General features: G+C 45.5%; 3 protein-coding genes across 7 annotated transcripts in view; 2 read left to right on the top strand and 1 right to left on the bottom strand.

The window, feature by feature from the left end:
* Positions 1-4,698, top strand: part of hectd1 (HECT domain containing 1) — a 62,523-nt gene extending 57,825 nt beyond the window's left edge. For 2 of the 3 annotated variants that reach the window (XM_035994440.1, XM_035994441.1), the window contains 6 exons: positions 310-468; positions 2,296-2,374; positions 2,563-2,656; positions 3,199-3,349; positions 3,441-3,585; positions 3,790-4,007. In XM_035994440.1, coding sequence (XP_035850333.1) covers positions 310-468; positions 2,296-2,374; positions 2,563-2,656; positions 3,199-3,349; positions 3,441-3,585; positions 3,790-3,927 — 766 coding nt within the window. In that variant the 3' untranslated portion in view covers positions 3,928-4,007. Of the gene's footprint in view, positions 1-309; positions 469-2,295; positions 2,375-2,562; positions 2,657-3,198; positions 3,350-3,440; positions 3,586-3,789 lie in introns of all 3 variants that reach the window. The other variant, XM_035994439.1, reaches the window with a different exon arrangement.
* Positions 4,699-7,594: 2,896 nt separating this feature from the next.
* ap4s1 (adaptor related protein complex 4 subunit sigma 1) lies at positions 7,595-17,346 on the bottom strand. 3 transcript variants are annotated; one of them, XM_031277677.2, is made up of 6 exons: positions 17,057-17,346; positions 13,771-13,932; positions 8,898-8,984; positions 8,654-8,722; positions 8,537-8,548; positions 7,595-8,111 (listed from the first exon to the last, which is right to left on the bottom strand). In XM_031277677.2, exons 2-6 carry the CDS (start codon positions 13,906-13,908, stop codon positions 7,983-7,985), a joined length of 435 nt encoding a protein of 144 aa, XP_031133537.1. In that variant the 5' UTR covers positions 13,909-13,932; positions 17,057-17,346; the 3' UTR covers positions 7,595-7,982. The 3 variants fall into 3 exon arrangements, with proteins under 3 accessions (XP_031133537.1, XP_031133536.1, XP_031133535.1); XM_031277676.2 differs by having other exon boundaries at positions 7,596-8,111; positions 13,771-14,014; XM_031277675.2 differs by having other exon boundaries at positions 7,596-8,111; positions 13,771-13,996.
* A 3,387-nt stretch (positions 17,347-20,733) lies between these two features.
* strn3 (striatin, calmodulin binding protein 3) overlaps positions 20,734-25,000 on the top strand; it is a 37,248-nt gene continuing 32,981 nt past the window's right edge. The window contains exon 1 of the mRNA XM_031277673.2: positions 20,734-21,260. Within this exon, the coding sequence (XP_031133533.1) occupies positions 21,006-21,260 (255 nt within the window). The 5' untranslated portion in view covers positions 20,734-21,005. The remainder of the gene's footprint in view (positions 21,261-25,000) is intronic.

Below are 25,000 nucleotides of genomic sequence, written 5' to 3'. Positions count from 1 at the left end.
GTGTGTGCGCGCGCGTGTGGGTGTGTGTGTGCGCGCGTGTGTGGGTCTGTGTGGGTGTGTGTGTGGGTCTGTGTGTGTGTGTGTGGGGGTCTGTGTGTGTGTGTGTGTGTGTGTGTGTGATATTACCTGCCTGGCTTTGCACATTCACTCGTTGAATAAATAGGAGACGCCAAATACAATTTTGTAGCTTGATATTTTGAAGTGAAGCTTCATAATAAAAAAAGAAAGTCATGTGTTTATTACTCTGTTACGATTCTCTCCATCCCTCCATCTTACCTTTTTCTCTGCTAATGACTTTTCTTCGTGCAGGGCGAGTTTCCTGAAGGAAGTGAAGGATCTGTCGGTGAAGAGGAGGCAGATTCTGTCCAGTAAGAGTTTATCTGAAGATGAGAAGAACACCAGACTGCAGGACCTGATGCTGAGGAACCCGCTGGGCTCCGGACCGCCGCTCAGCATCGACGACCTCGGGTAAAACGCACTTTACAGCACCTTAAGCCTGGTTCACACGGGACGATTTTAAAATTGTCGGCCGATTTTCCAATCCTGAGAGACTCCACACACAGCGATTTAAAAAAATCACGGTCTAACAGTTTTGGTCGTACAGTGTGTGGTGCGCAGCACACGGCAAAATCAACATCACACACGAACCGATCTGACTCCCGAGCATTCCCAGGTCAGACGGGAAATCTCGCAAAATCCCTCGAGATCAAACGTGACTTCAGAGTAAACAATCATGGCGGACGAAGAGGATGCAGTGGCGATAGTTTGTAGTTTGTTTTTAACCGAAAAAAAAAAACGTTTTCACAGGTCGACGAGTTGGTCCTCCATCTCCGACGTCCACCGGACTTTCTGGTGCGCCGTGCCGCCGGCTGTTTTGATGTTGTTTCCCGGTGCTTTCCTCGCCGCCTTGTCACCTCTCTTTCTGATTGGCTACACGCCACAGTCCACAGGCTGCGTGCTCGTTTGTCCCCGGGGGACACCACACACCAGGAGGAATCGGGCCAAAACAATCCAACATGTTGGATATCCCCGATTTGAGATGGGAGCGGTCCCGACGTCCTTCCGAGCAGACGAGAGCAGTCTTAACACACCACACACGGCAGGAACATCTGATCAGATTATTTTACCATAATCAGAGCATCCTTAAGATTGTCAGAAGGGGGGAATCGGGGCTAAAATCGGCCTAATTATCCTGCCGTGTGAACCAGGGTTTACGGCGCCTTATATCACTTTACATCACTTTACATCAGGGGTCACCAACACGGTGCCCGAGGCCACCAGGTAGCCCCCAAGGACCACATGAGGAGCCCTCAGGCCTGTTCTAAAAATGAAAATTGAATATTGATATTATCCGTTTCCCACCTTGTTAAGTCATTGTTGATAATTATTGATAATGAGAAATCATTAACGTGATCAGTGTCTTCACATAGATGAGTATCATTAATAATCATATATAACTAAAGGCAAACTGAGCAAATTAGTTATTTCAGAAGAGTATTAAACTGGTAGCCCTTCGTCTGACTCAGTACCCATGAAGTAGCTCTCAGTTTCTAAAAGGTTGGTGACCCCTGCTTTACAGGGTTCAAAGTTAAGGTTTTTGTGACTAGGGGGCGCTATAGAGCCACCATACCACTCCCAAGCCTAAATGTGAACTCGGATCAAAGAATTTACTATTCTGCATATGGCTGTACAATTTTTAGAGTTTTGGTGCATCCTAAAGTCCTAAAAAACCTGTGGTGTGGACTTCAAGATGAGACCTATGTTTGGTAGATTAACTTTTCATTTTTTTCTGGATCATGGCGTGCGTTAGGGGGTGCTATGGAGCCCAAGCCCAATCAGAACAGAACTTTTCATTTTTTCAAACTTTCAATTTTCACCAGGTCTGACGTGTGCAAATGTTTTTGAGTTTTCGTGCATTCTAAACCCCGTCAAAAATGCCACGAAGGACTCGGAATATTAATAATAATCTGTACAGTGTGTGTGTGTGTGTGTGTGTGTGTGTGTGTGTAATGGGTTCCTCGCACTTTCAGTGCTAGACACCGTTCGTGCTAGGGCCCTAAAAAATGTCAAAACCTTCGGAAAACCTTGTCAAAAGAAGCACCAACTCATTTCCTGATTGGCCAACGGCACATTCAGATCAAATCATCGGGCCGTATCGTTAAACCCTCCTTAATGTCCCACACATCGGAGACTTTTGGTCTCCACGGTAACGTGAAGACAACCTCTGTCTACAGAGAGACGGACGGACAGACTCTTGTGTCCAGTTAGCTCAACGTCTGGTTTTGTTGTCTTCAGGTTGAACTTCCAGTTCTGTCCGTCCTCTAAGGTTCACGGTTTCTCCGCTGTGGACCTGAAACCAAACGGAGACGACGAGGTAAAAACACCCACAGACACCAGATGTTAGACCTCACAACATCTGGACACGGCTTATTAAACAGTCAAAGACACCACAAGGCTGGATATTCAGTTTCTCTCTATGTGGGTGTGTGTGTGTGTGTGTCTGTCTCTATGTATGTGTGTGTCTGTCTCTGTGTGTGTGTGTGTGTGTGTGTGTGTGTCTAGATGGTGACGATGGAGAATGCGGAGGAGTACGTCGAGCTGATGTTTGACTTCTGTATGCACACTGGCATCCAGAAACAGATGGAGGCCTTCAGAGGTACACACACACACACACACAGAGACACACACACACACACACAGAGACACACACACACACACACACACACACACAGACACACACAGACACACACACACACAGACACACACAGAGACACACACACACACACACCCACACACACACACACAGAGACACACACAGAGACACACACACACACACCCACACACACACACACACACACACAGAGACACACCCACACACACACACAGAGACACACACACACACACAGAGACACACATAGACACACACACACACACACATACAGAGACACACACACACTCACACACACACACACATACACACACACACACACACACACACACACACACACACACACACACACACACACAGAAAATGTTTTAACGACAAATTCAGCAATTTGATTTGACAGCAGAAATAAAACAACTTCAGTTTTAATTTACATGAACTGACAATTCTCCTCTTCTCCTCCCTCGTTTCCTCTCTTCTCCTCCCTCGTTTCCTCTCTCCTCCTCCCTCGTTTCCTCTCTTCTCCTCCTCAGAGGGTTTTAACCGAGTGTTTCCGATGGAGAAGTTGAGCTCTTTCAGCCATAAGGAGGTTCAGATGATCCTCTGCGGCAACCAATCACCGTCCTGGACTGCTGATGACATCATCAACTACACAGAACCAAAGCTGGGTTACACCAGAGACAGGTGCGTAGACAGACAGACAGACAGACAGACAGACAGACAGACAGACATGTCACAGCGTGTGTGTGTGATGTCATGTGTCTCTCCTCTTCAGTCCCGGCTTCATGCGTTTCGTGAGGGTGTTGTGCGGGATGTCGTCTGACGAGAGGAAGGCGTTCCTTCAGTTCACCACCGGCTGCTCCACGCTGCCGCCCGGAGGCCTCGCCAACCTGCACCCCCGCCTCACCATCGTCAGGAAGGTAAACTCGCTCTCTGATTGGCTCTCAACCAAACTATTCATCCAGAAAATAATCCACACATTAATCCACAATGAAAATATTCGGTAGCTGCAGACCTGTTAATTATTGATTTCAAAGGGTTAACCTGTGTGTGTGTGTGTGTGTCTCTCTCTCTGTGTGTGTGTGTGTGTGTGTGTGTGTGTGTGTGTGCGTGCGTGTGTGTAGGTGGACGCCACAGACTCCAGCTACCCGTCTGTCAACACGTGCGTTCACTACCTGAAGCTTCCCGAGTACTCCTCGGAGGACATCATGCGAGAGCGTCTGCTCGCCGCCACCATGGAGAAAGGCTTCCACCTCAACTGACGCCCACCCTCCACCACACTGAGCATGCTCCTCAAGTCCGTCTCGCCGCTGCCCCGCCCGCCCGCCGCGTGACTGACCGATCAGACGGCCAATTGGAGCCAGCCGACTGACTGCTGGAGGGCGAGGAGGAATTATGTTGCAGAATTAAACGAAAGAAAAGCTCACATCCTTAACCCCTCGCCTCCTTCCCTTGGCTCCTTTGTCTTCATCCTTTTCCTCACCTATAGTGGGGTGTGTGTGTGTGTGTGCGTAGTGTGTGTGTGTGTGTGTGTGTGTGTGTGTGTGTGTGCGCATAGTGTGTGTGTGTGTGTGTGTGTGTGCGTGCAGACCTTCCTCCTCCCGTCTGTCCTCAGTTTAGTGCCTGGTTTGACTCGTAGCTTCTGTTTTCAGTTCCTCCTCCTTCCAACAATCATGCTTCTTTCCCCCTCTTTTGTTTTTATTTTTATTTTTCGCTTTCTGTTTCCGTGTGTGTGCGACAGTTTTTGGGTTGTTTCTGACCGGCTGTAGAGGTTTAAAGGTCAGCGTGCATTTGGTGTTCTTTTACTTTAACGATGAAGCTATAGAGACAAAAAAATTAAAAAAAAGAAGAAACACTGGTTGTGTGCGAGGCACATCTGAAGAGAAAAAGCTCTGCTCTCCCTCTTGTATTTTCTTTGTATATTATTATAAACATTTATTTAACTCAAGTTGCAGTTTGAGGTAAACAGATATTTTCAAATGTGTATGCTCCAAAAAAATAATCATTAAAATGTTTGCAAAGTATGAAGTAAAGCCCGAGTCCTGTGGTCTTTGTTTTGGTATTTTGGAGCCTTTTTATTATCTGCTCTAGGTTTTTCAAATGTTTTAGACACAGAAATATCAGTGTTTCCTCCATGTTGATTTTGTAGTGGCGGCCCACCATGGCAAAAATTCTGCCACCACGGTATCAGAAATAGGGCCGTACAAAAAATGTAGTCGCAGTTGCCTTTTAAATTATCCTGCCGACATAATGCTGGCTGCAATAATGCTCACATTGCAATTTAACAAGTAGAACTATTCAGAGGTTACTGGGCCCGTCCAGTTTAATTCCACATACTCTCATGTTGATGGAGTTTGTTGTCAAAACGTTTGCTTTCTCCCGAGTCAACTATTAAACAGCTCCACCGAAAGCGTCACCACGGTGGGTCCGTTCTAAGTGTAGACCTGTTGTAGATGTTAAGTGCCCATATTATGAAAAAATCACTTTTTCTGGGATTTGGGGTGTTATGTTGTGTCTCTGGTGCTTCCACACACATACAAACTTTAAAAAAAAATCCATCCATGCTGTGAGATACGGTTTCTGAATGTGTCCTGCCTTCAGTCTCTGGGTGAGCTGGTCAAAATCTGCACGGCTTGTGACGTCACAAGCCGAAACGAGCAGGCTAACCGCAACCATTAGCTCGTAGCATCTGAGCTACTGCACATGTGCGAGTGCAATCAAAGATGGTACAGAAGAAGAAGAAAAGAGGTCTCACTCTGTAGCTAAAACAGAGACCAGCTGAAAAGAGGATCTGCAGCAGTGAGAGAGAGCGGTGCAGTACAACAACAATATGGTGTTTTTTGAAAATTAAACCATGTAAACCTATTCTGGTACAACCTTAAAATACAATTATGAACCTGAAAATGAGCAGAATATGGCTGCTTTAAATTATAGTTCCTTATAAAATACACTTCAATTTGAAAATATGCCTCATCGTGTGTGAATAGAGGTGAATAAATATTAGTTTGTGTTGCAGCGAAGTGTCAGGTCCGTTTCATACGTAAAACATTTGGCGGTGGGGGGGGGGGTGGTTCAGACAGACCTGCCCCCACTGCTAAAAAAAAATCCTAAAAAAAAACACTGAATATAATATGCTCCAAAATGATGTGAAATTGCAAGTTTTTTTTATTGAAAAACATCACATTTTCTTGCAGGAGCCTTAAATCCCCCGCCAAATACATGCAACTTAAGGCCCTGACCCACCAACCAGACGGCCGACCGTCGGCAGTAAAGTCAGTCGGACTGATCAGTCGGGTCCCCGAGGTCCAAAAAGTTCCTCAGAACACACTGAGGAGACGCTGACTTGAGCGTACGCTCTGTGCGTGCACGAAATGTAATACGTCTCCATACCAGCAGGCGGCGCTGCTCTGTATTGTTTCCATTAACAGTCTGATTATTTACCAGAAAATGAAAACCGGCAGCTGATTGGACGAACGCGTCACGTGGGTCTGGTTTCTCCAGAAATTCACAGCCAGACTGTCATGGCGTCTCGTTCAGAATACGATCTCATATTGGACTAAAATAGTTCACCGAAACGTGTTTCTGAAAACATCTGAAGAGAGAAATAGGCCGTGCAGCTGCTGAATCTGTCTTCATTTCAGATCAACAAAGGTCAGTTTAAAAGATTTTCCTCAGATTTTGAGAGGCTCATCCGCTCCCCATTTCCGGGTGAGTCCCGACTGTCCTGTCTCTGACTGTCCTGTCTCTGACTGTCCTGTCTCCGACTGCCCTGTCCCCGACTGTCCTGTCTCCGACTGCCCTGTCCCCGACTGCCCTGTCCCCGACTGTCCTGTCTCCGACTGTCCTGTCCCCGACTGTCCTGTTTCTGACTGTCCTGTCTCCGACTGCCCTGTCCCCGACTGCCCTGTCCCCGACTGCCCTGTCCCCGACTGTCCTGTCCCCGACTGTCCTGTTTCTGACTGTCCTGTCCCCGACTGTCCTGTCTCCGACTGCCCTGTCCCCGACTGTCCTGTCTCCGACTGCCCTGTCCCCGACTGCCCTGTCCCCGACTGTCCTGTCTCTGACTGTCCTGTCTCTGACTGTCCTGTCCCCGACTGTCCTGTCCCCGACTGTCCTGTCTCTGACTGTCCTGTCTCTGACTGTCCTGTCCCCGACTGTCCTGTCTCTGACTGCCCTGTCTCCGACTGTCCTGTCCCCGACTGTCCTGTCTCTGACTGAACATGTCAGGTCGGCCCAAATGAAGGCCGACGGCTCCTCTGACGGCCGACAGCACGAACACACCGGACAGACTCGAGTCACCGACCTCGCCAGATGGCCCGACGGCCGATTATCGGCTCGGTGCGTCAGCTCTCTTAAATCTTTATTTAGACCAAGGGTGTCAAACTCAATTTCCCAGAGGGCCACACCAAGGACCAGACAGGTTTAGTTTATTGACATGCTTTTATTTCATCGAAAAAGTCAAATATCTTTGACTCAATGACTGCACGTCCCATAGAGTCTCTCACTGACAGTCTGGTCCACATAAAGTCCTGAAAAAGTCAGCAACAAAGTTCCAAAACCATCCTAGAATTTAGCAAATCCAGCAAAACAATGATTATATTTTCTAAGTATGCTAGCACACATCTGACGCTCAACAAGCTCTTTCACAGCCGGAATATGTAAACTCTCTGGTTCTGGTTCTGGCTCTGGCTCTGGCTCTGGTTCTGGTTCTGGCTCTGGCTCTGGTTCTGGTTCTGGTTCTGGCTCTGGCTCTGGTTCTGGTTCTGGGGGGATTTCTGAGTCTCAAAGTCGGCAAATTTGCCAAATTCTGCTTTGAGTGTCTCGTAATCTCAAGTTGAAAACCAGTTCCCCATGTTCTTGGTTTGGCGCACAACTAGACGGGCCAAAATGTATTGTTAACCTAAATCGATATGCGGGCCGGATTTGGCCCACGGGCCTCGAGTTTGACACGTGATTTAGACGAATAAAAAGTGGAATATTACAACAACAAGAAGTTGGAATATTTTGGTCGTTTATTTATTGTTTTAAAGTTGGAATATTTTAAGGAAAAGGGTCGGGATATTACAAGAGAAAAAAGTCAGTTTTTCCAACGTTTTAGACACAAATATGGAAATAATTCTCCCAAATTATGTGACATTTCAAATTTCTTTTAATGAAAAACGTCACATATTCTCACGGGAAAATACATGCAACTAAAGGCCGTGACGCACCAAGGCGACGGCCACGAAGGCCGGCTGTGGCGTCGCCTTTGTCTCGGATAATAGCCGCGTCCCTTCCAGCGTGAAGCGACTCAGCCGTCGGCCATCTTGTCGAGGACTCAGCCGTCGGCCATCTTGTCGAGGGCGGCGAGCGGCGCCAGGACGCGACTCCGGTTGGTCTCGACCACACGTCCGTTCTGGATCATCTCATCCAGGATGATGTGGACCCGGTCCAAGTTAAACATGATCTGAAGACGCCGAGTCAGAGAAACAACATAGACAGGAAGTGGGGCTCACAGACAGGAAGGAGGGGCTAACGGACAGGAAGGAGGGGCTAACAGACAGGAAGGAGGAGCTAACGGACAGGAAGGAGGGGCTAACTGACAGGAGGGAGGGGCTAATTGACAGGAAGGAGGGGCTAACGGACAGGAAGGAGGGGCTCACGGACAGGAAGGAGGGAGGGGCTAATTGACAGGAAGGAGGGGCTCACGGACAGGAAGGAGGGGCTCACGGACAGGAAGGAGGGGCTAATGGACAGGAAGGAGGGGCTCACGGACAGGAAGGAGGGGCTAATGGACAGGAAGGAGGGGCTAACGGACAGGAAGGAGGGGCTAACGGACAGGAAGGAGGGGCTCACAGACAGAGCAGCTGTGATTGGTCGGTTAAAGGATACGTCCAGTTCACTCTGTCAGGAGACAAACACAAAGTTATTTAACCCCATACTCTTCACTATTAAAGTATGACTTTTATATTCAAATTGTAGAAAAATGACTTTAAAGTCTGAACTCACCACGCGGCTGAAATATTTATCCAAAACCTCCACAAAGTTATGAACCAGCTCGTAGACGGACAGCTCGTTCTGCAGAATACACACACACACACACACACACACACACACACACACACACACACACACACACACACACACACACAGAGACACAGATTTTCACGATTTATTAAAAAGATGAATAGAACATATTTCCTGGAATGACGATAGAGTATAAATGAATTCAATGAGTGCAGATGTTTGTCACCTCGCTGTCGGAGACTCCGACCACAATGTAGAGCGCGGCGTACTGCCGGTACACCAGCTTGAAGTCTTTATACTCCACGAAGGAACACTGGCAACAGCAGAGGAGAGGAACACGTTACTATTACTCACGGTACTGTAGCTGGTACCGCAACTGGTACTGTAGCTGGTACTGTAACTGGTACTGCAACTGGTACTGCAACTGGTACTGTAACTGGTACTGTAACTGGTACTGTAGCTGGTACTGCAACTGGTACTGTAGCTGGTACTGTAACTGGTACTGTAGCTGGTACTGTAGCTGGTACTGCAGCTGGTACTGTAGCTGGTACTGTAGCTGGTACTGCAGCTGGTACTGCAGCTGGTACTGTAACTGGTACTGTAGCTGGTACTGCAACTGGTACTGCAACTGGTACTGTAACTGGTACTGTAGCTGGTACTGCAACTGGTACTGTAGCTGGTACTGTAGCTGGTACTGCAAGTGGTACTATAGCTGGTACTGTAACTGGTACTGTAGCTGGTACTGCAGCTGGTACTATAGCTGGTACTGTAACTGGTACTGTAGCTGGTACTGCAACTGGTACTGCAACTGGTACTGTAGCTGGTACTGTAGCTGGTACTGCAAGTGGTACTGCAACTGGTACTGTAGCTGGTACTGTAGCTGTTACTGCAAGTGGTACTGTAGCTGGTACTGTAGCTGGTACTGTAGCTGGTACTGTAGCTGGTACTGCAGCTGGTACTGTAACTGGTACTGCAACTGGTACTGTAACTGGTACTGTAGCTGGTACTGTAGCTGGTACTGCAACTGGTACTGTAGCTGGTACTGCAACTGGTACTGCAACTGGTAATGTAACTGGTACTGTAGCTGTACTGTAGTTGGTACTGTAACTGGTACTGTAGCTGGTACTGCAACTGGTACTGCAACTGGTAATGCAACTGGTACTGTAGTTGGTACTGTAGTTGGTACTGTAACTGGTAATGTAACTGGTACTGTAGCTGGTACTGCAACTGGTACTGCAACTGGTAATGTAACTGGTAATGTAACTGGTACTGTAGCTGGTACTGTAGCTGGTACTGTAGCTGGTACTGTAACTGGTACTGTAGCTGGTACTGCAAGTGGTACTGTAGCTGGTAATGTAACTGGTACTGTAGCTGGTACTGCAGCTGGTACTATAGCTGGTACTGCAACTGGTACTGTAGCTGGTACTGCAACTGGTACTGTAGCTGGTACTGCAACTGGTACTGCAACTGGTACTGTAGCTGTACTGTAGTTGGTACTGTAACTGGTACTGTAGCTGATACTGCAACTGGTACTGCAACTGGTACTGTAGTTGGTACTGTAGCTGGTACTGTAACTGGTACTGCAACTGGTAATGTAACTGGTAATGTAACTGGTACTGCAGCTGGTACTGCAGCTGGTACTGCAGCTGGTACTGTAACTGGTACTGCAACTGGTACTGCAGCTGGTACTGTAACTGGTACTGCAGCTGGTACTGCAGCTGGTACTGTAACTGGTACTGTAACTGGTACTGCAACTGAGTAGTTTTTTAAGATCTGTACTTTAACTGAAGGTATGGTTAGTTTGAAGTTTTGTCCTTTGCTACATTTTAAATCACGTTAAGTTACGGAGTAACAAAAAGTTAATAAAAAAGGTCTCTTAGGGTTGCTTTGGCAACGTATCTCACACACACACACACACACACACACACACACACACACACACACACAAAGTATCTGTCAACAAACTGAAATCAAAAGCGTGACATGGCTTTGTGTTTAAAATCAGAAATCAAGAGACTGATTATATTTTCTCTCCTGGTGTTCTCCGGTCTAATTTGACCCATTTTCAAAAAGTTTCTATATCAGAAATTTGGGTTTCTTTTAACAAATTGTCCAAAAAAATACTGTGGATGGTTCCGTACGACGCTCTTTAGTGTAAAATAAATCATTCAAGATCATTTCAATACTTTCAATTAATGTGGGTATTTTATTAGATTTTATAGCATTTGAAAAGAAACTGATTAAAAGGTTGAAAAACGTGAAAAAAACAAGAATAACGACGGGTCGAAGTACAAATATAAAAAAGTATTATAAATGAGCTACTTTTTCCTTGAGGAGATATTTATACCGGTAATTTAACTTTTCACTTTTTTCAAGCTTTTTTCTGACATTTTTTCAAATGCTATAAAATACAATAAAACTCCCCATTTAATGAAGAGTGTAATAACTTGTGACGAGCGTCATACGGAAACATCCACGTTATTTTTTTTTGACAATGTGGTTGAAAGAAACCCAAATTTCTGATATAGAAACTTTTTGAAGTCAAGTCATTTTATTTGTATAGAGCGAACTGACAAAAAGTTAATAAAGAGATTTTTTATAGGATCAAAATTGCACATTGCAAATTTGTGTAGCTAACTATTAAAACACCAACTTTGCCATATCTCAGCCAAAATAAATGCTATCAACGCCAAACTTTAGATTCTTGTTTGACATGACCCTCTGGAGGTGCCCCACGCGTTTTACGAAAATTGGTCACTAGGGGGCGCTACAAGTACAAAACGTTTATATCTCATGAACGGCTCATTCGATTTTTACAAAATTTGATGGGTACCATCTAGGGACACTCCTGAGGCCAGGTCTAGAGTGGGGTACTGAGGGGTCAAAGTGGGCGTGGCCAATGGGACCCAAGTCTAGATTCACCACTTACACTAATGTGAACAACTTTAAATTTACAGGGTAGATAGACAATGGGTCATGGACCACACCTACCAAAAATTACACATGTGGACCACTAGGTGGCGCTATAATGGGTTTTTTCCTTTAACTCCCACATTACACATTAGAAATCCTTACATCCCCGTGTTCCTTGAATCAAGCTGAATCACATGATATAGGCCACGCCCATTTTTGCTTAAAATCTTTTTTGCAATATCGCGCAATGCGCAAAACCAACTTTTTCGAACTCGTCCTAGGCCGTGCGACGGATCAGCTCGAAACCTGGTAGGGAGCATCTCCAGATGGACCTGACCAAAAGTTACTCAAGGAATTTTGCTACGTTAAAGTATGCCCATTTGACAACCAAACAAATTTTCATAGCTAGCTACCACACACGTATCTTATCATATCTCGGCCAAATTAAATGTTATCAGCAAGGAACTTGGGATCATTGTTCACCATGACACTATGATGCTCTGTACCAAATTTGGCGAAGATCGGCCTTTAGGGGGCGCTATAAGCAACGTTTATTTGTTTTGGCCAATAACTATGCATTTAAATGGGAAATTTGCATATGCAATATCTCTGCCACAGTAAAAGCAATCACCACGAAACTTGTGGTGCTCGTTTGGCATGCCGCTCTGAGGCTCTGTACCAAATTTAGCAAAGATCGGCCATTAGGGGGCGCTATAATCACGTAGACATGTTTTGGCACTTTAACTCAATCACTGTTAATGACATATTTACAATGGGATTGTACCACAGACCTTGCAGCTCACACATCTCAATATTTACTTATATTTACCTTCTACCGTTCCGTTTTGGTTTTTGCTTTCGCGTGCTCCCCTAGTTTTCTACAATAAACAAACTTTTTAAGCCACCTGACAAAGTTTCTACAACCTTTACAGTGGACAAATTAAACTCTTTTCTCTCACTTTTTCAATCAAAAATCAACACCATTCATAGGCACCGATACTGTGGGTGCTCCGGAGTTCGAGCACCCACGGAAAATACTGAGCACCCACGTGTGCCAGACTGCCAGTAGGCTACATTCATTTAAAATTAAACCTTGCAGTTGGTGCTAAGTGGAGCGTGTGTCATAGTGTGATTGGTTATGTCGGTGACATTGATTCTTAATTTCCCACGAAGCTGATCGCGGTTACGTGTCAGTTAAACTTTTCATCTCCAGTGCTATCTGTATCTGTGAGAAGTGGCGCTGTCATCTCTAGAGTGGGGTACTGAGGGGTCAAAGTGGGCGTGGCCTATGGGACCCAAGTCTAGATTCACCACTTACACTAATGTGAACAACTTTAAATTTACAGGGTAGATAGACAATGGGTCATGGACCACACCTACCAAACATTACACATGTGGACCACTAGGTGGCGCTATAATGGGTTTTTGCCTTTAACTCCCACATTACACATCGCACATTAGAAAACCATACATCCACGTGTTCCTTGAATCATGCTGAATCACATGATATAGGCCACGCCCATTTTTGATTACATTTTTTTTCCGCAATATCGCGGATCAATGTAGCGGAGTAACTAAAGTAACTAGTAACTAAAGCTGTAACAGATGAATGTAGTGGAGTAAAAAGTCCAATATTTCTCTCTGAAATGTAACGGAGTAGAAGTAGAAAGTGGCATGAAGAGAAATGTGTGCGTGTGTGTGTGTGTGTGTCAATGTGTGTGTGTGTGTGTGTGTCACTGTGTGTGTGTGTGTGTGTGTGTCAATATGTGTGTGTGTGTGTGTGTGTGTGTGTCAATATGTGTGTGTGTGTGTGTGTGTGTGTGTCAATATGTGTGTGTGTGTGTGTGTCAATATGTGTGTGTGTGTGTGTGTGTGTGTGTGTGTGTGTGTAGCGAAGTAGAAAGTGGCATGAAAAGAAAAGTGTGTGTGTGTGTGTGTCAATATGTGTGTGTGTGTGTGTGTGTCAATATGTGTGTGTGTGTGTGTGTGTGTGTGTGTGTGTGTGTGTGTGTCACTATGTGGGTGTGTGTGTCACTGTGTGTGTGTGTGTGTGTGTCAGAAAGTAAAGAAAAGACTCAAGTAAAGTACAAGTACCTCAACATTTGGACTGAAGTACAGTACTGGAGTAAATGTACTTAGTTACATTCCAGCGTGTATACTTCACAGAGAGTGGGACAGACGGGTACCTGGTCTTTCTTGCGGCTGAGGCAGCAGCGGACCACGTCGGCCTCCAGCGGCGCCCGGCGGCTCAGCTCCACCGGCTGGTAGTACCGGGACAGACGGGTCTGACCCTGTCGGTTCACCATCAGCACGAACTTTATCATCCTGGACCACACACACACACACACACACACACACACACACACACACACACACACACACACACACACACACACACACACACACACACACCTGGCACACCTGGCACACCTAGGATGGACAAAAGCACTGTCAGACTTATATTTAATAACCTATTTATCATGTCAGTTGACACACGTACAGAGACAAACACACACTCATGCACGCACACAGTGACACACACACAGACGCACACACACACACGTACGCACACACACACACACACACACACACACACATACACAGACGCACACACACACACACACACGTACGCGCACACACACACACACACACAACCAACCAGAGACACACACAGACACACACACACACTGTGTAAAGTAACTAAAGCTGTCAGATGAATGTAGCGGAGTAGAAGTAGAAAGTACCAGAACATTAAAGACTTTACTCAGTAAAGTACTAGCCTGGGTAAACCCTGATGAACTTCCGGTAAATTTGAGATTTGCTCTGCAAGTCAGTCCGACCAAGAGCCCATTCAAGCCCATTTCCAATGTTCCCAAAATCGAGGAACCAATCACAACCGTTGAGGCGAGCTTTACACCAATCACAACCGTTGAGGCGAGCTTTACACCAATCACAACCGTCGAGGAACCAATCACAACCGTTGAGGCGAGCTTTACACCAATCACAACCGCTGAGGCGGGCTTTACACCAATCACAACCGTTGAGGCGGGCTTTACACCAATCACAACCGCTGAGGCGAGCTTTACACCAATCACAACCGCTGAGGCGGGCTTTACACCAATCACAACCGTTGAGGCGGGCTTTACACCAATCACAACCGTTGAGGCGGGCTTTACACCAATCACAACCGTTGAGGCGGGCTCTACACCAATCACAACCGTTGAGGCGAGCTTTACACCAATCACAACCGCTGAGGCGGGCTTTACACCAATCACAACCGTCGAGGAACCAATCACAACCGTTGAGGCGAGCTTTACACCAATCACAACCGTTGAGGCGGGCTTTACACCAATCACAACCGTTGAGGCGGGCTCTACACCAATCACAACCGTTGAGGCGGGCTCTACACCAATCACAACCGCTGAGGCGGGCTTTACACCAATCACAACCGTTGAGGCGGGCTTTACACCAATCACAACCGTTGAGGCGAGCTTTACACCAATCACAACCGCTGAGGCGGGCTTTACACCAATCACAACCGTTGAGGCGGGCTCTACACCAATCACAACCGCTGAGGCGGGCTTTACACCAATCACAACCGTTGAGGTGGGCTTTACACCAATCACAACCGTCGAGGAACCAATCACAACCGTTGAGGCGAGCTTTACACCAATCACAACCGTTGAGGCGAGCTTTACACCAATCACAACCGCTGAGGCGGGCTTTACACCAATCACAACCGTTGAGGCGGGCTTTACACCAATCACAACCGCTGAGGCGGGCTTTACACCAATCACAACCGTTGAGGCGAGCTTTACACCAATCACAACCGTTGAGGCGGGCTTTACACCAATCACAACCGCTGAGGCGGGCTTTACACCAATCACAACCGCTGAGGCGGGCTTTACACCAATCACAACCGTCGAGGAACCAATCACAACCGCTGAGGCGGGCTTTACACCAATCACAACCGTTGAGGCGAGCTTTACACCAATCACAACCGTTGAGGCGGGCTTTACACCAATCACAACCGCTGAGGCGGGCTTTACACCAATCACAACCGCTGAGGCGAGCTTTACACCAATCACAACCGTTGAGGCGGGCTTTACACCAATCACAACCGCTGAGGCGGGCTTTACACCAATCACAACCGCTGAGGCGGGCTTTACACCAATCACAACCGCTGAGGCGGGCTTTACACCAATCACAACCGTCGAGGAACCAATCACAACCGCTGAGGCGGGCTTTACACCAATCACAACCGTTGAGGCGAGCTTTACACCAATCACAACCGTTGAGGCGAGCTTTACACCAATCACAACCGCTGAGGCGAGCTTTACACCAATCACAACCGTTGAGGCGGGCTTTACACCAATCACAACCGCTGAGGCGGGCTTTACACCAATCACAACCGCTGAGGCGGGCTTTACGCGCCGACGGTAGCGCAGTGGTGGCGAGCAGCTTTTTGTTTACATTCAACATGACGGCTACCGAAGCGCAGCGTCACCCGGATCGTTGGTCTGATTGGTTGAAGGACTATCCAATGGCGCCCAGAGGCATTTGAGCGGCGTCCGTTGGTGACGCCCCTTTGGAAATGGGCTGTGAATGAAGCTTCACCAGACCCACTTAGTTACAGCTGAGAAGGTCTGGGGTCAACCAGGCTAGTAAAGTACAGTAGAGTCGAGGAAATGTACTTAGTTACTTTCCACCACTGCTCTTCTGTCCTTTTCACTTCATTTCCTTTACTCCTCATTTTCTCAACTTGTATCACTCTTACTCTCCTTCCTTCCTCCTCTTCCTCTCCTTCCTTCTTCTTCCCTCTCCATCTCTTTCTCCACTCTCTCCCTTTTCTCTTCTCTCTCTCCCATAGCTCTCTCCCTCTTTCAATTCCACTCTTCATCCCTCTCTCCCCATCCTCTTCTTCCTTCCTCCCCTCTCCATCTCTCCTTCTCCTCTTACTGACTTTCCTTTCTTCTCTCTACATCCATCCCTTCCTCTCTCTTCCTTTCTCATCTCTCTCCCTCCCTCCTTCTCCATCCATCCCTCCTTCTCTCTTTCTCTCTCTCTCCATCCATCCCTCCTTCTATCTATCTCTCTCCCTCTCTCTTTCCCTCCCTCTCCCTCCATCCATCCCTCCTTCTATCTATCTCTCTCTCTCTGTCTGTCTGTTTCCCTCCCTCCTTATCCATCCATCCATCCCTCCTTCTTCCTCTCTCTATCTCTCTCTCCCTCCATCCCTTCTTCTCTCTTCCTCCCTCCCTCTCCATCCTCTCTCCCTCCCTCCGCACGGCTTCCGTTACCGGGACAACGGAATGTCCGAGGAGCACTTGAAGGCAGCAAACTGTCATCTGAATTCATAACCCGTTTATAACCGTTAACTAGTCAGTTTAAATACAGTTTGACTCCTCTAAACGGCCGTACACGGCGTCACGTAGGCTATCGGTTAATGTCATGAACGTTTCTTAAACTTACCGGTAGCTGCTAGCTTGTAGCTAAACTGCAGCTAAATGAGCCTCATCATCAACAACAACAACAACGAGCTAACGGCCGTTGGGCTAACAGTGTTAGCTTCTTTAAAATGTGTCCGTTAAATCATTGAGGCGTCGCAGCCGTTCCGACTCTCACAGTTACATTACATTAACGTGAAATCACTACGAAACAAACAAGAGACTTCAGTTACCAACGCCAGCTAGCTAGCTATATGTATGGAGCTAACCAGAGATGTTAGCATCTCTGACGCATGCTCAGTAGAGCCCTCATCTGGTGCGTTCACGAAACATATGGATAAACAAGAACGTTAAAACTAAAACTCATATTATTACTTGTATTATTGTTATTATTATGGATTTATTACAGTAAAAGGAAAACCAAAACATTCGATGTTATTACAGATTTTTAATTAAATAAAAAAAAATTCAAATATATATTTTTTTCATAAGGGACCGTTCGGTATTTATGGAATGGACCACCGGAGGAAAATAGGAGAGGGTCATGTCTTTTTATTTTTTGCCGAGGGGAGGGTCATCCAAAATTGTTTAGTCTGGGTGGGGGGGGGTCACCCAACGTTTTTATTCATGAAAAGAGCAAAATTTCAAAGTGGCTTGTTTGGTGCATATTTATCCATATAGCTCTCAGTCTCGGCCCCCTAGCAGATGGTCTGACCCCATACGCGGAGTTTGCTGGGGGGGGGCAGGAGGAGCACTGCCCCCCTGGTGGCTCAAACGGGTAATTGCATTGTTTAAAAAATGAGTGGAATAATTACATCTGGCATGACCAGATATTAAATAAATATCTTAAATAACACAAAACAACTAAATGGTGATAGGTAATACATCTGATTTCATATACTGCTTTAGTAAAAAAAATATTACCTGGCTGACGATGGGAGCAGCAGGACGCAAAAAACGAAAGTTACTGTTGCACTAGTCTGGACATGTTGCCGTGCTAACCTTGCAATAAAGGTTTCCTAAATGCCATGTATATACATGTGATGTCAGCTTACTAATTGATTGCGGGTTTTGTGTAGATTTGGACTTTTATAGTTTTATTCCACTTTGTTTAAACGGTGAAGTGGAGAGGCCTCGTTCACCTGTCTGGAGCTGGCTGGTGAATGTGACGCTCGTATTGGCCTTGCTGGATACACCGTGACTCTGTTTGTGGATCTCCTGATCGCTGTGGATTACTTTTTTTCATGTCATTGGATTACGGCAAAATACGGATCTTTTTTCTCAACGTGTCTTAACGTTTTATGGTGTGACTGTGCTTGGTTTCTGCGTTTGGAGATCATCTCAACAGACTGGAGGTCCAACACTGATTGGTCACCGTTACATTTTAGTTGAATTTAAGCGTCTGTCTATTGCGTTCCAAAACAGCCGTGCCGCGATTGGATTTCATAAGGGCGAATTGTTAAATTGTTACAATGTAACTTAAAATCTGCTTTAAAAATAAACATATGTGTTTTGGAATATAATGTTCAGCTTCGGCAGCTTTACCTATGTTCTAAAATATACAATGACGATAGTGACAAGTCCATAGCAACCAGTGTTGAATTGGTTATATCCCAGCGTCCTTTGCTGAATGATCTCAATGTTTTATTGTTTTATTTCATGTGAATACTAGTTTACTAGAGGAGTAACTTAGTATCTGAAGTAATGCAGTAATGAATGAAGTGTGCATTTAGTTTCCATTCTTATTGTGTTTCCACAACAATGTTAGTGAGTAAATCTACTGAAATGGCCCCCACACCATAACAGAGGAGTGGGATGTATAAAGGGGCTTGCACACTGCTCCAACAAATACCAACAAACTCCAACATTGTAAAGTTGGCAGCTGTTGTTGTCAGTTGGTCTTTATAATGTTCATTAAACCAACTGCCAGTCCACACTGCCCAGACAGTAACAGACAGGACTGACTTTGGTCACCTAGTCCTACCTTTTCTTATTTGAGTTTTAGTGTAATATAACATGGATGAAATGGAGATCTTGTTGAATGTAGCCAAAGTAGTTCTGGTCTACCTGGCCTGTAAAGCTGCTAGCCGTGTACAGGAGAGACGGCAATGAAGACGAGCCAGCAGGAGACTGTGGTGTAAGCCTTGGATACTGCGACATGCTAAACAGGGTGTCTATCCTAACTTGTGTCAAGAACTTCGCTCAGAAGATACTCCAGCTTTTGCGAATTTTGCCCGTTTTGCTCCTCAAGCTTTTGAAGAATTACTCACTATGGTTACTCCACTAATTGCCAGAAAAAAATACCCATTTAGAGACAGCATTTCAAGCTGTTAGAATGTTGTCAGTTGTTGGAAAATGGGCGACATTGGTCCGACTTTCTCCAACTCCACCAGACCAGACTGGACATGTCAAACTACCAACTCCATCCAACAAACGCCAACAAACACAGACGGCCGGCCCACACTGACCCAACTGTTGGAGTTTGTTGGTGTTTGTTGGCATTTGTTGGAGCAGTGTGCAAACTCCTTTAGATGAGAATGCAGAGGTTAACTCCTGTACGTCATGGCTGTAAAAAAATCAAATGGCATTTGTACATCTTTGCTAAGCGCAAACTAGCACATAAGGGGAGGGTCATACCTCTTTTTCAAATCATTTTGGAGGGTCATAGAAAAATTATTACTGGTGAGGGGAGGGTCAAGTCTTTTTAGCCTAAAGGTCCCAAAACTCCTCCGGTGGCCCCTTAAATAAATAACGAACAGTCCCTAACAGGGTCACACATTCAATAGCATTGACAATTTTCCATTTAAATATATTTATGTGACAGGGTTTCCATGAAATTGTCCTGGGAAATTATACATTGATTCAAAATTGAATTAATTTTATGGATTTCTTAAAAAAAACAAAAAGAATAAATCCAATAAAATATAAGCGTATTACTATGTAATAATAACATTATTTGTGTATACTAAGTATTCAATTTGTCTTTAAGGTAAACAATAAAATGTGTTTTTTTTATAGGAAAACTGTATTCAAACAGCCCCAAAATCACCATCACCAAACCCACCAGACTCCATGTAAATAAACATTAATTTTATCATTGTAAAACACACTTCATTCAAAGTGGACAGAAACTAAATAAAACTACCAAAAGCCGTCTTGGTTCATCTTTCCACTGTTCCAACAATCACCACTCTGGTTTGGTTGAAATAAACCCTTAATTCACCCATTTACATGTGGAAATATGCTGGCTCTATACACGCTAAAAGTACTGATTATTTACACGGAGTCTGGTGGAGATATGCTGGCTCTATACACGCTAAAACTACTGATTATTTACATGGAGTCTGGTGGAAATATGCTGGCTCTATACACGCTAAAAGTACTGATTATTTGCATGGAGTCTGGTGGAGATATGCTGGCTCTATACATGCTAAAAGTAGTGATTATTTACATGGAGTCTGGTGGACGGAAATTGAAGGTGTGCATTTGCTCATTAACGTTACATTGCAGCTTGTTTTGGACATGGGGATATAGATTTCGGGTTGGAAAAAATACCTTTTTTAAAGTTACCCTTTAGTTGTCCTTTCTACTCATTCTATTTCTTTGTTTCCTACTTTCTCCCTTTGCATTGAACGTTACAAAGGTGGATGACAGGGGGAAAAAAAAGCAGGATGGATCTTTCCCGTCATGCAGCGCGACTGGGTTCTCCCTCCGTAATCATCGGATCCAGGGAGAGAGAGAGAGAGAGCGAGAGAGAGCAGTAATGGCGGCCGGTTAGAGCCACACACAAACACCGCGTCCGCAATCAGCCGCACTCACCGCAGCCCTCCGGGGGCAGCCAGCCTCGCACACCGCGGTGGAGCCAGCGTGACAGACACGGAGAGGAGACACGGGCTTTAGGAGGGGACGGGGAATCATTCAGCGGAGCGTGGCTGCTTCTTGTTTCCTTCTACTTTTCTAAAAAAAAAAAAAACATGGATGAGCAGCCCGGAGGAGGAGGGGTCGGAGCCCCGAGACAGCCTCCACCGCAGCAGCAGCAAGGGAGCAACAGCAGCGGCGCTAATCCGTCGATCGGAGGTGGAGGAATCATGGTGCCACACCAACAAGACGAGCTGCCCCGGCCGCAGCAGCAGTACACCATCCCCGGCATCCTGCACTACATCCAGCATGAGTGGGCCCGTTTCGAGATGGAGAGAGCGCACTGGGAAGTGGAGAGGGCCGAGCTCCAGGTTAGCACAATTAGCTTAGCAGTGATTTAGGCTAACCCCAAGCTAAGAACAGCTAACGTTACGTTACCGTGACGACAGTTAAGTTTAACGCAAGGCACCAAAATGACTAGTTAAGTTTAGGAAAAATATCGTGTTTTGGATTAAAACACGCCCGATGAACGAACAATTGTTTCCTGGGTGAGAGTACTAAAATTATATTATTTTGTTAGCATAGATTTAGCGTAATTTTGCGTAAGTTCCGGCCGTAGATGTATCCCTTTCTAGCCACAACCGGCCGTAGATGTATCCCTTCTAGCCACAACCGTTACCGTAACCGTGTAATTAAAGCTGTTATAAAGCCCACGTTATCTTTTCATCTTCACATTGTAGTTTCTAATTACCGCCCGTAAAATTGTCGTTAACGGTCACAGCTAACGAAATGTTTTGTAACCTAACGTTAGCTGGCTAAGTGGCTAAGCTAACAGGTCAGAGCAGCTTCCGTTACCGTTAGCTCAATTGGAGCTAGTTAGCTGTTAGCTTCACAGGGCTGTCACAACTGTAAACTTTTATTTTCTTTCTTTTCATCTTTATTGTAAGTTATATGGAGGCCTATTTTCTCCAGTGTGATGTGAAAAAAAGATCCTAAAAGTCATTTTTAATGACCTAGTATCTTAAAAACAACGAGAAACTTTCTCAAAATAACGAAATGTCAATATTTTGAGGAAACTAGCTAGCTAGCGTAGTCATTTTTAGTAACTAAGTCATTATTTTAAGAGCTGCTTGACAATGATGAAGAAAAAAATCAATCAATTATTTAGGTCAATATTGAAACCATGATTTTACTACCCAGTGAGTTTATATAAAGCCATCATGCTTTTTATTAGACAGTTCCGTGTGTGTGTATGTGTGTGTGTGTCTCTCCATGTGTGTGTCTCTGTGTGTGTGTGTGTGTGTGTGTGTGTGTTTCTCTGTGTGTGCGTGTGTTTCTCTGTATGTGCGTGTGTTTCTCTGTGTGCGTGTGTGTTTCTCTGTGTGTGTGTGTGTGTTTCTCTGTGTGTGTGTGTGTTTCTCTGTTTCTCTGTGTGTGCGTGTGTGTCTCTGTGTGCGTGTGTGTCTCTGTGTGTGTGTTGGAAGGAGTTCATATCTTTGTCATAACACACCCTGCAGCAGGCAGACTGAAGTGGAGGCTTGTGTGTGTGTGTGTGAGAGATGACAGGGTCTCAGTACACATTGTTTGCTCTGCTCTGACTTGTTGCGTTGGGGCTCTGGATGCCTTCAGCATGACTCCGCCAGAGCTCCTGATAAGCGGCGAACAAGCAGACGAAGGTGTTGACATTCCTGCCTGTTAACAATGACTGACTGTAGGAGGAGAGCCAACAAACTGTAAACACAATAAAAGGTCTTAACGGTCGTATATTTGTATAAGTTGGGTGGAAGGCCTTTATTCGATAGGACAGCTTAGACATGAAAGCGGAGAGAGAGAGAGAGAGAGGGGGGGGGGGAATGACATCCGGCAAAGGGCCGCAGGTCGGAACCGAACCCGTGGCAGCTGCTGCGGGCGAGGATTGAGCCTCTGTATATGGGCGCACGCTCTACCAGGTGAGCTAACCAGGCGCCCATTTATGCACCAGTACACAGCAGTCACACAGCTGATTATCCAGCTAAAAGTCACAATTAGTTTTTGAATTGTTTCTCCTCTAAAGTAGACAAACAGCCAGGGAAATACAGCAAATCGGACTCGAGCCCGCGCCGCTGCAAAGGACTCAGCCTACATGGGGCGCACGCTCTTACTGGGTGAGCAAGAGGTCGCCCCTAATTTGTCTAATCTTAGACTTCTCTTTATTGATCCTTTTGGGATGACTCCCGCAAGGAAATTAGATTTCCAGCAGCAGATTTTAGCAGCTTACAAAACACTCTTTAAATAAAGAGGTATAAAAAGATACAGTATAGAAAAAATACAGTATAAGAATAACAAACGTTTAGCTTAATACTTTTTACAGAAAGTAAACAACAAACTACAGATAAATAAAGATAAATATATAGATATATAGGACTGTGTATGGTTTTCTTAACACTTCTTCAGATGCGATCTTGTGAAAGAGCTGAACGGAGAAACAAGTGATAGTTTGGACTGTCTTTCAACTAGCGAAGTGCCTTGTTTTTGACATGAAATATCAGAAAGGTTTTCGCTGACCAGAGGTTACATGTGTTATGTGTGATTTTTTTGCCAAATAGTTCATGTGACGTGTAACTGTGAATTATTATCCGTGTTCATTTATAGATGTGAAGGTCGGTGGTGTTTTTGTTGGTCTTTTCTCCAGCAAAGGAAATAATGTGATTGGAAACGGTTTGCTGTGTAAACTGGGCCGAGTCTCTTCAGACCGCTTTAACTGTAACTGTGATGATTTAACTGTAGAATCACAGATGTTTAAAGCTGCACAGGAAGCAACTTTTATGGCCCAGGCTCGTTAAAAGGACCTGAGATGTAAAATATTGATGCTCAGTCTCTATCTGTTGCCATCGGAGAGAGCTGGAGGACGTGAGGAGCCCAAACTTCCTGCTTCAGTCTCCTCTTAAAGGGACAGTTGAGATGTTTTGAAGTGTGCTACATGGTCAGTGTATTACCTCGATTCACGGGCGGGGGCAGCAGCTAAGCAGATTTTAGACACATCTAAAAACATCAATGTCAGTTTTAAATGTACACTATACACTCACCTAAAGGATTATTAGGAACACCATACTAATACCGTGTTTGACCCTATTCTATCAATATGGGCCAACATTTCTACATAATGCTTCCAGCACCTTGTTGAATCAATGACACAAAGAATGAAGGCAGTTCTGAAAGCGAAAGGGGTTCCCCACACCATTACACCACCACCACCACCACCAGCCTGCCCAGTGGTAACAAGGCATGACTGATCCATGTTCTCATTCTGTTTACGCCAAATTCTGACTCTACCATCTGAATGTCTCAACAGAAATTGAAACTCATCTGACCAGGCAACATTTTTCCAGTCCCCAACTGTCCAATTTTGGTGAGCTCGTGCAAACTGTAGCCTCATGTTCCTATTTTTAGTGGAGATGAGTGGTACCCGGTCGGGTCTTCTGCTGGTGTAGCCCATCCGCCTCAAGGTTGTTCGTGTTGTGGCTTCACAAATGCTTGGCTGCATACCTCAGTTGTAACGAGTGGTTATTTGAGTCAAAGTTGATCTTCTATCAGCTGGAATTAGTCGGCCCATTCTCCTCTGACCTCTAGCATCAACAAGACATTTTCACCCCCCAGGACTGCACCATTCTTTGTAAACCCTAGAAATGGTTGTGCGTGAGAATCCCAGTAACTGAGCAGATTGTGAAATAGTCAAACCAGCCCGTCTGGCACCAACAACCATGCCACGCTCAAAGTTGCTTAGATCACCTTTCTGTCCCATTCTGACATTCAGTTTGGAGTTCAGGAGATTCTCTAGACCTGGACCACACCCCCTAAATGCATTGAAGCAGCTGCCATGTGATTGGTTGATTAGATAATTGCATTAACGAGAAATTTAACAGGTGTTCCTAATAATCCTTTAGGTGAGTGTATTTACAATATTCTCAGAGCTTCACCGTGCTGTCAGTGAGCCCTTTACGGCGGGGAACTGAAGCCGTTATCTCTACTCTCTTCAACGCCACCAGACTCCATTGATAAAAACAGTAATTTTACCTCTCAGAACACGGGAGCTGCTGTTGTACCGCTGCCTCCATCGCTGAGGTCACGTGTC

Source organism: Sander lucioperca, chromosome 18 (assembly GCF_008315115.2).
Source record: "Sander lucioperca isolate FBNREF2018 chromosome 18, SLUC_FBN_1.2, whole genome shotgun sequence".
Classification (NCBI taxonomy): domain Eukaryota; kingdom Metazoa; phylum Chordata; class Actinopteri; order Perciformes; family Percidae; genus Sander; species Sander lucioperca.
Note: the sequence above shows the minus strand (reverse complement) of the source record. Positions and strands in the feature narration are given on the sequence as shown.

What these genes read in the sequence shown, in the direction of transcription:
- ap4s1 (XM_031277677.2), bottom strand. Translation starts at nt 13,908, where the DNA reads ATGATAAAGTTCGTGCTGATGGTGAACCGACAGGGTCAGACCCGTCTG. An exon ending in TCAGCCGCAAGAAAGACCAG is followed by an intron (nt 8,985 to 13,770) that starts GTACCCGTCTGT and finishes TGCTGTTGCCAG; the next exon opens with TGTTCCTTCGTGGAGTATAA. An exon ending in TCGGAGTCTCCGACAGCGAG is followed by an intron (nt 8,723 to 8,897) that starts GTGACAAACATC and finishes TGTATTCTGCAG; the next exon opens with AACGAGCTGTCCGTCTACGA.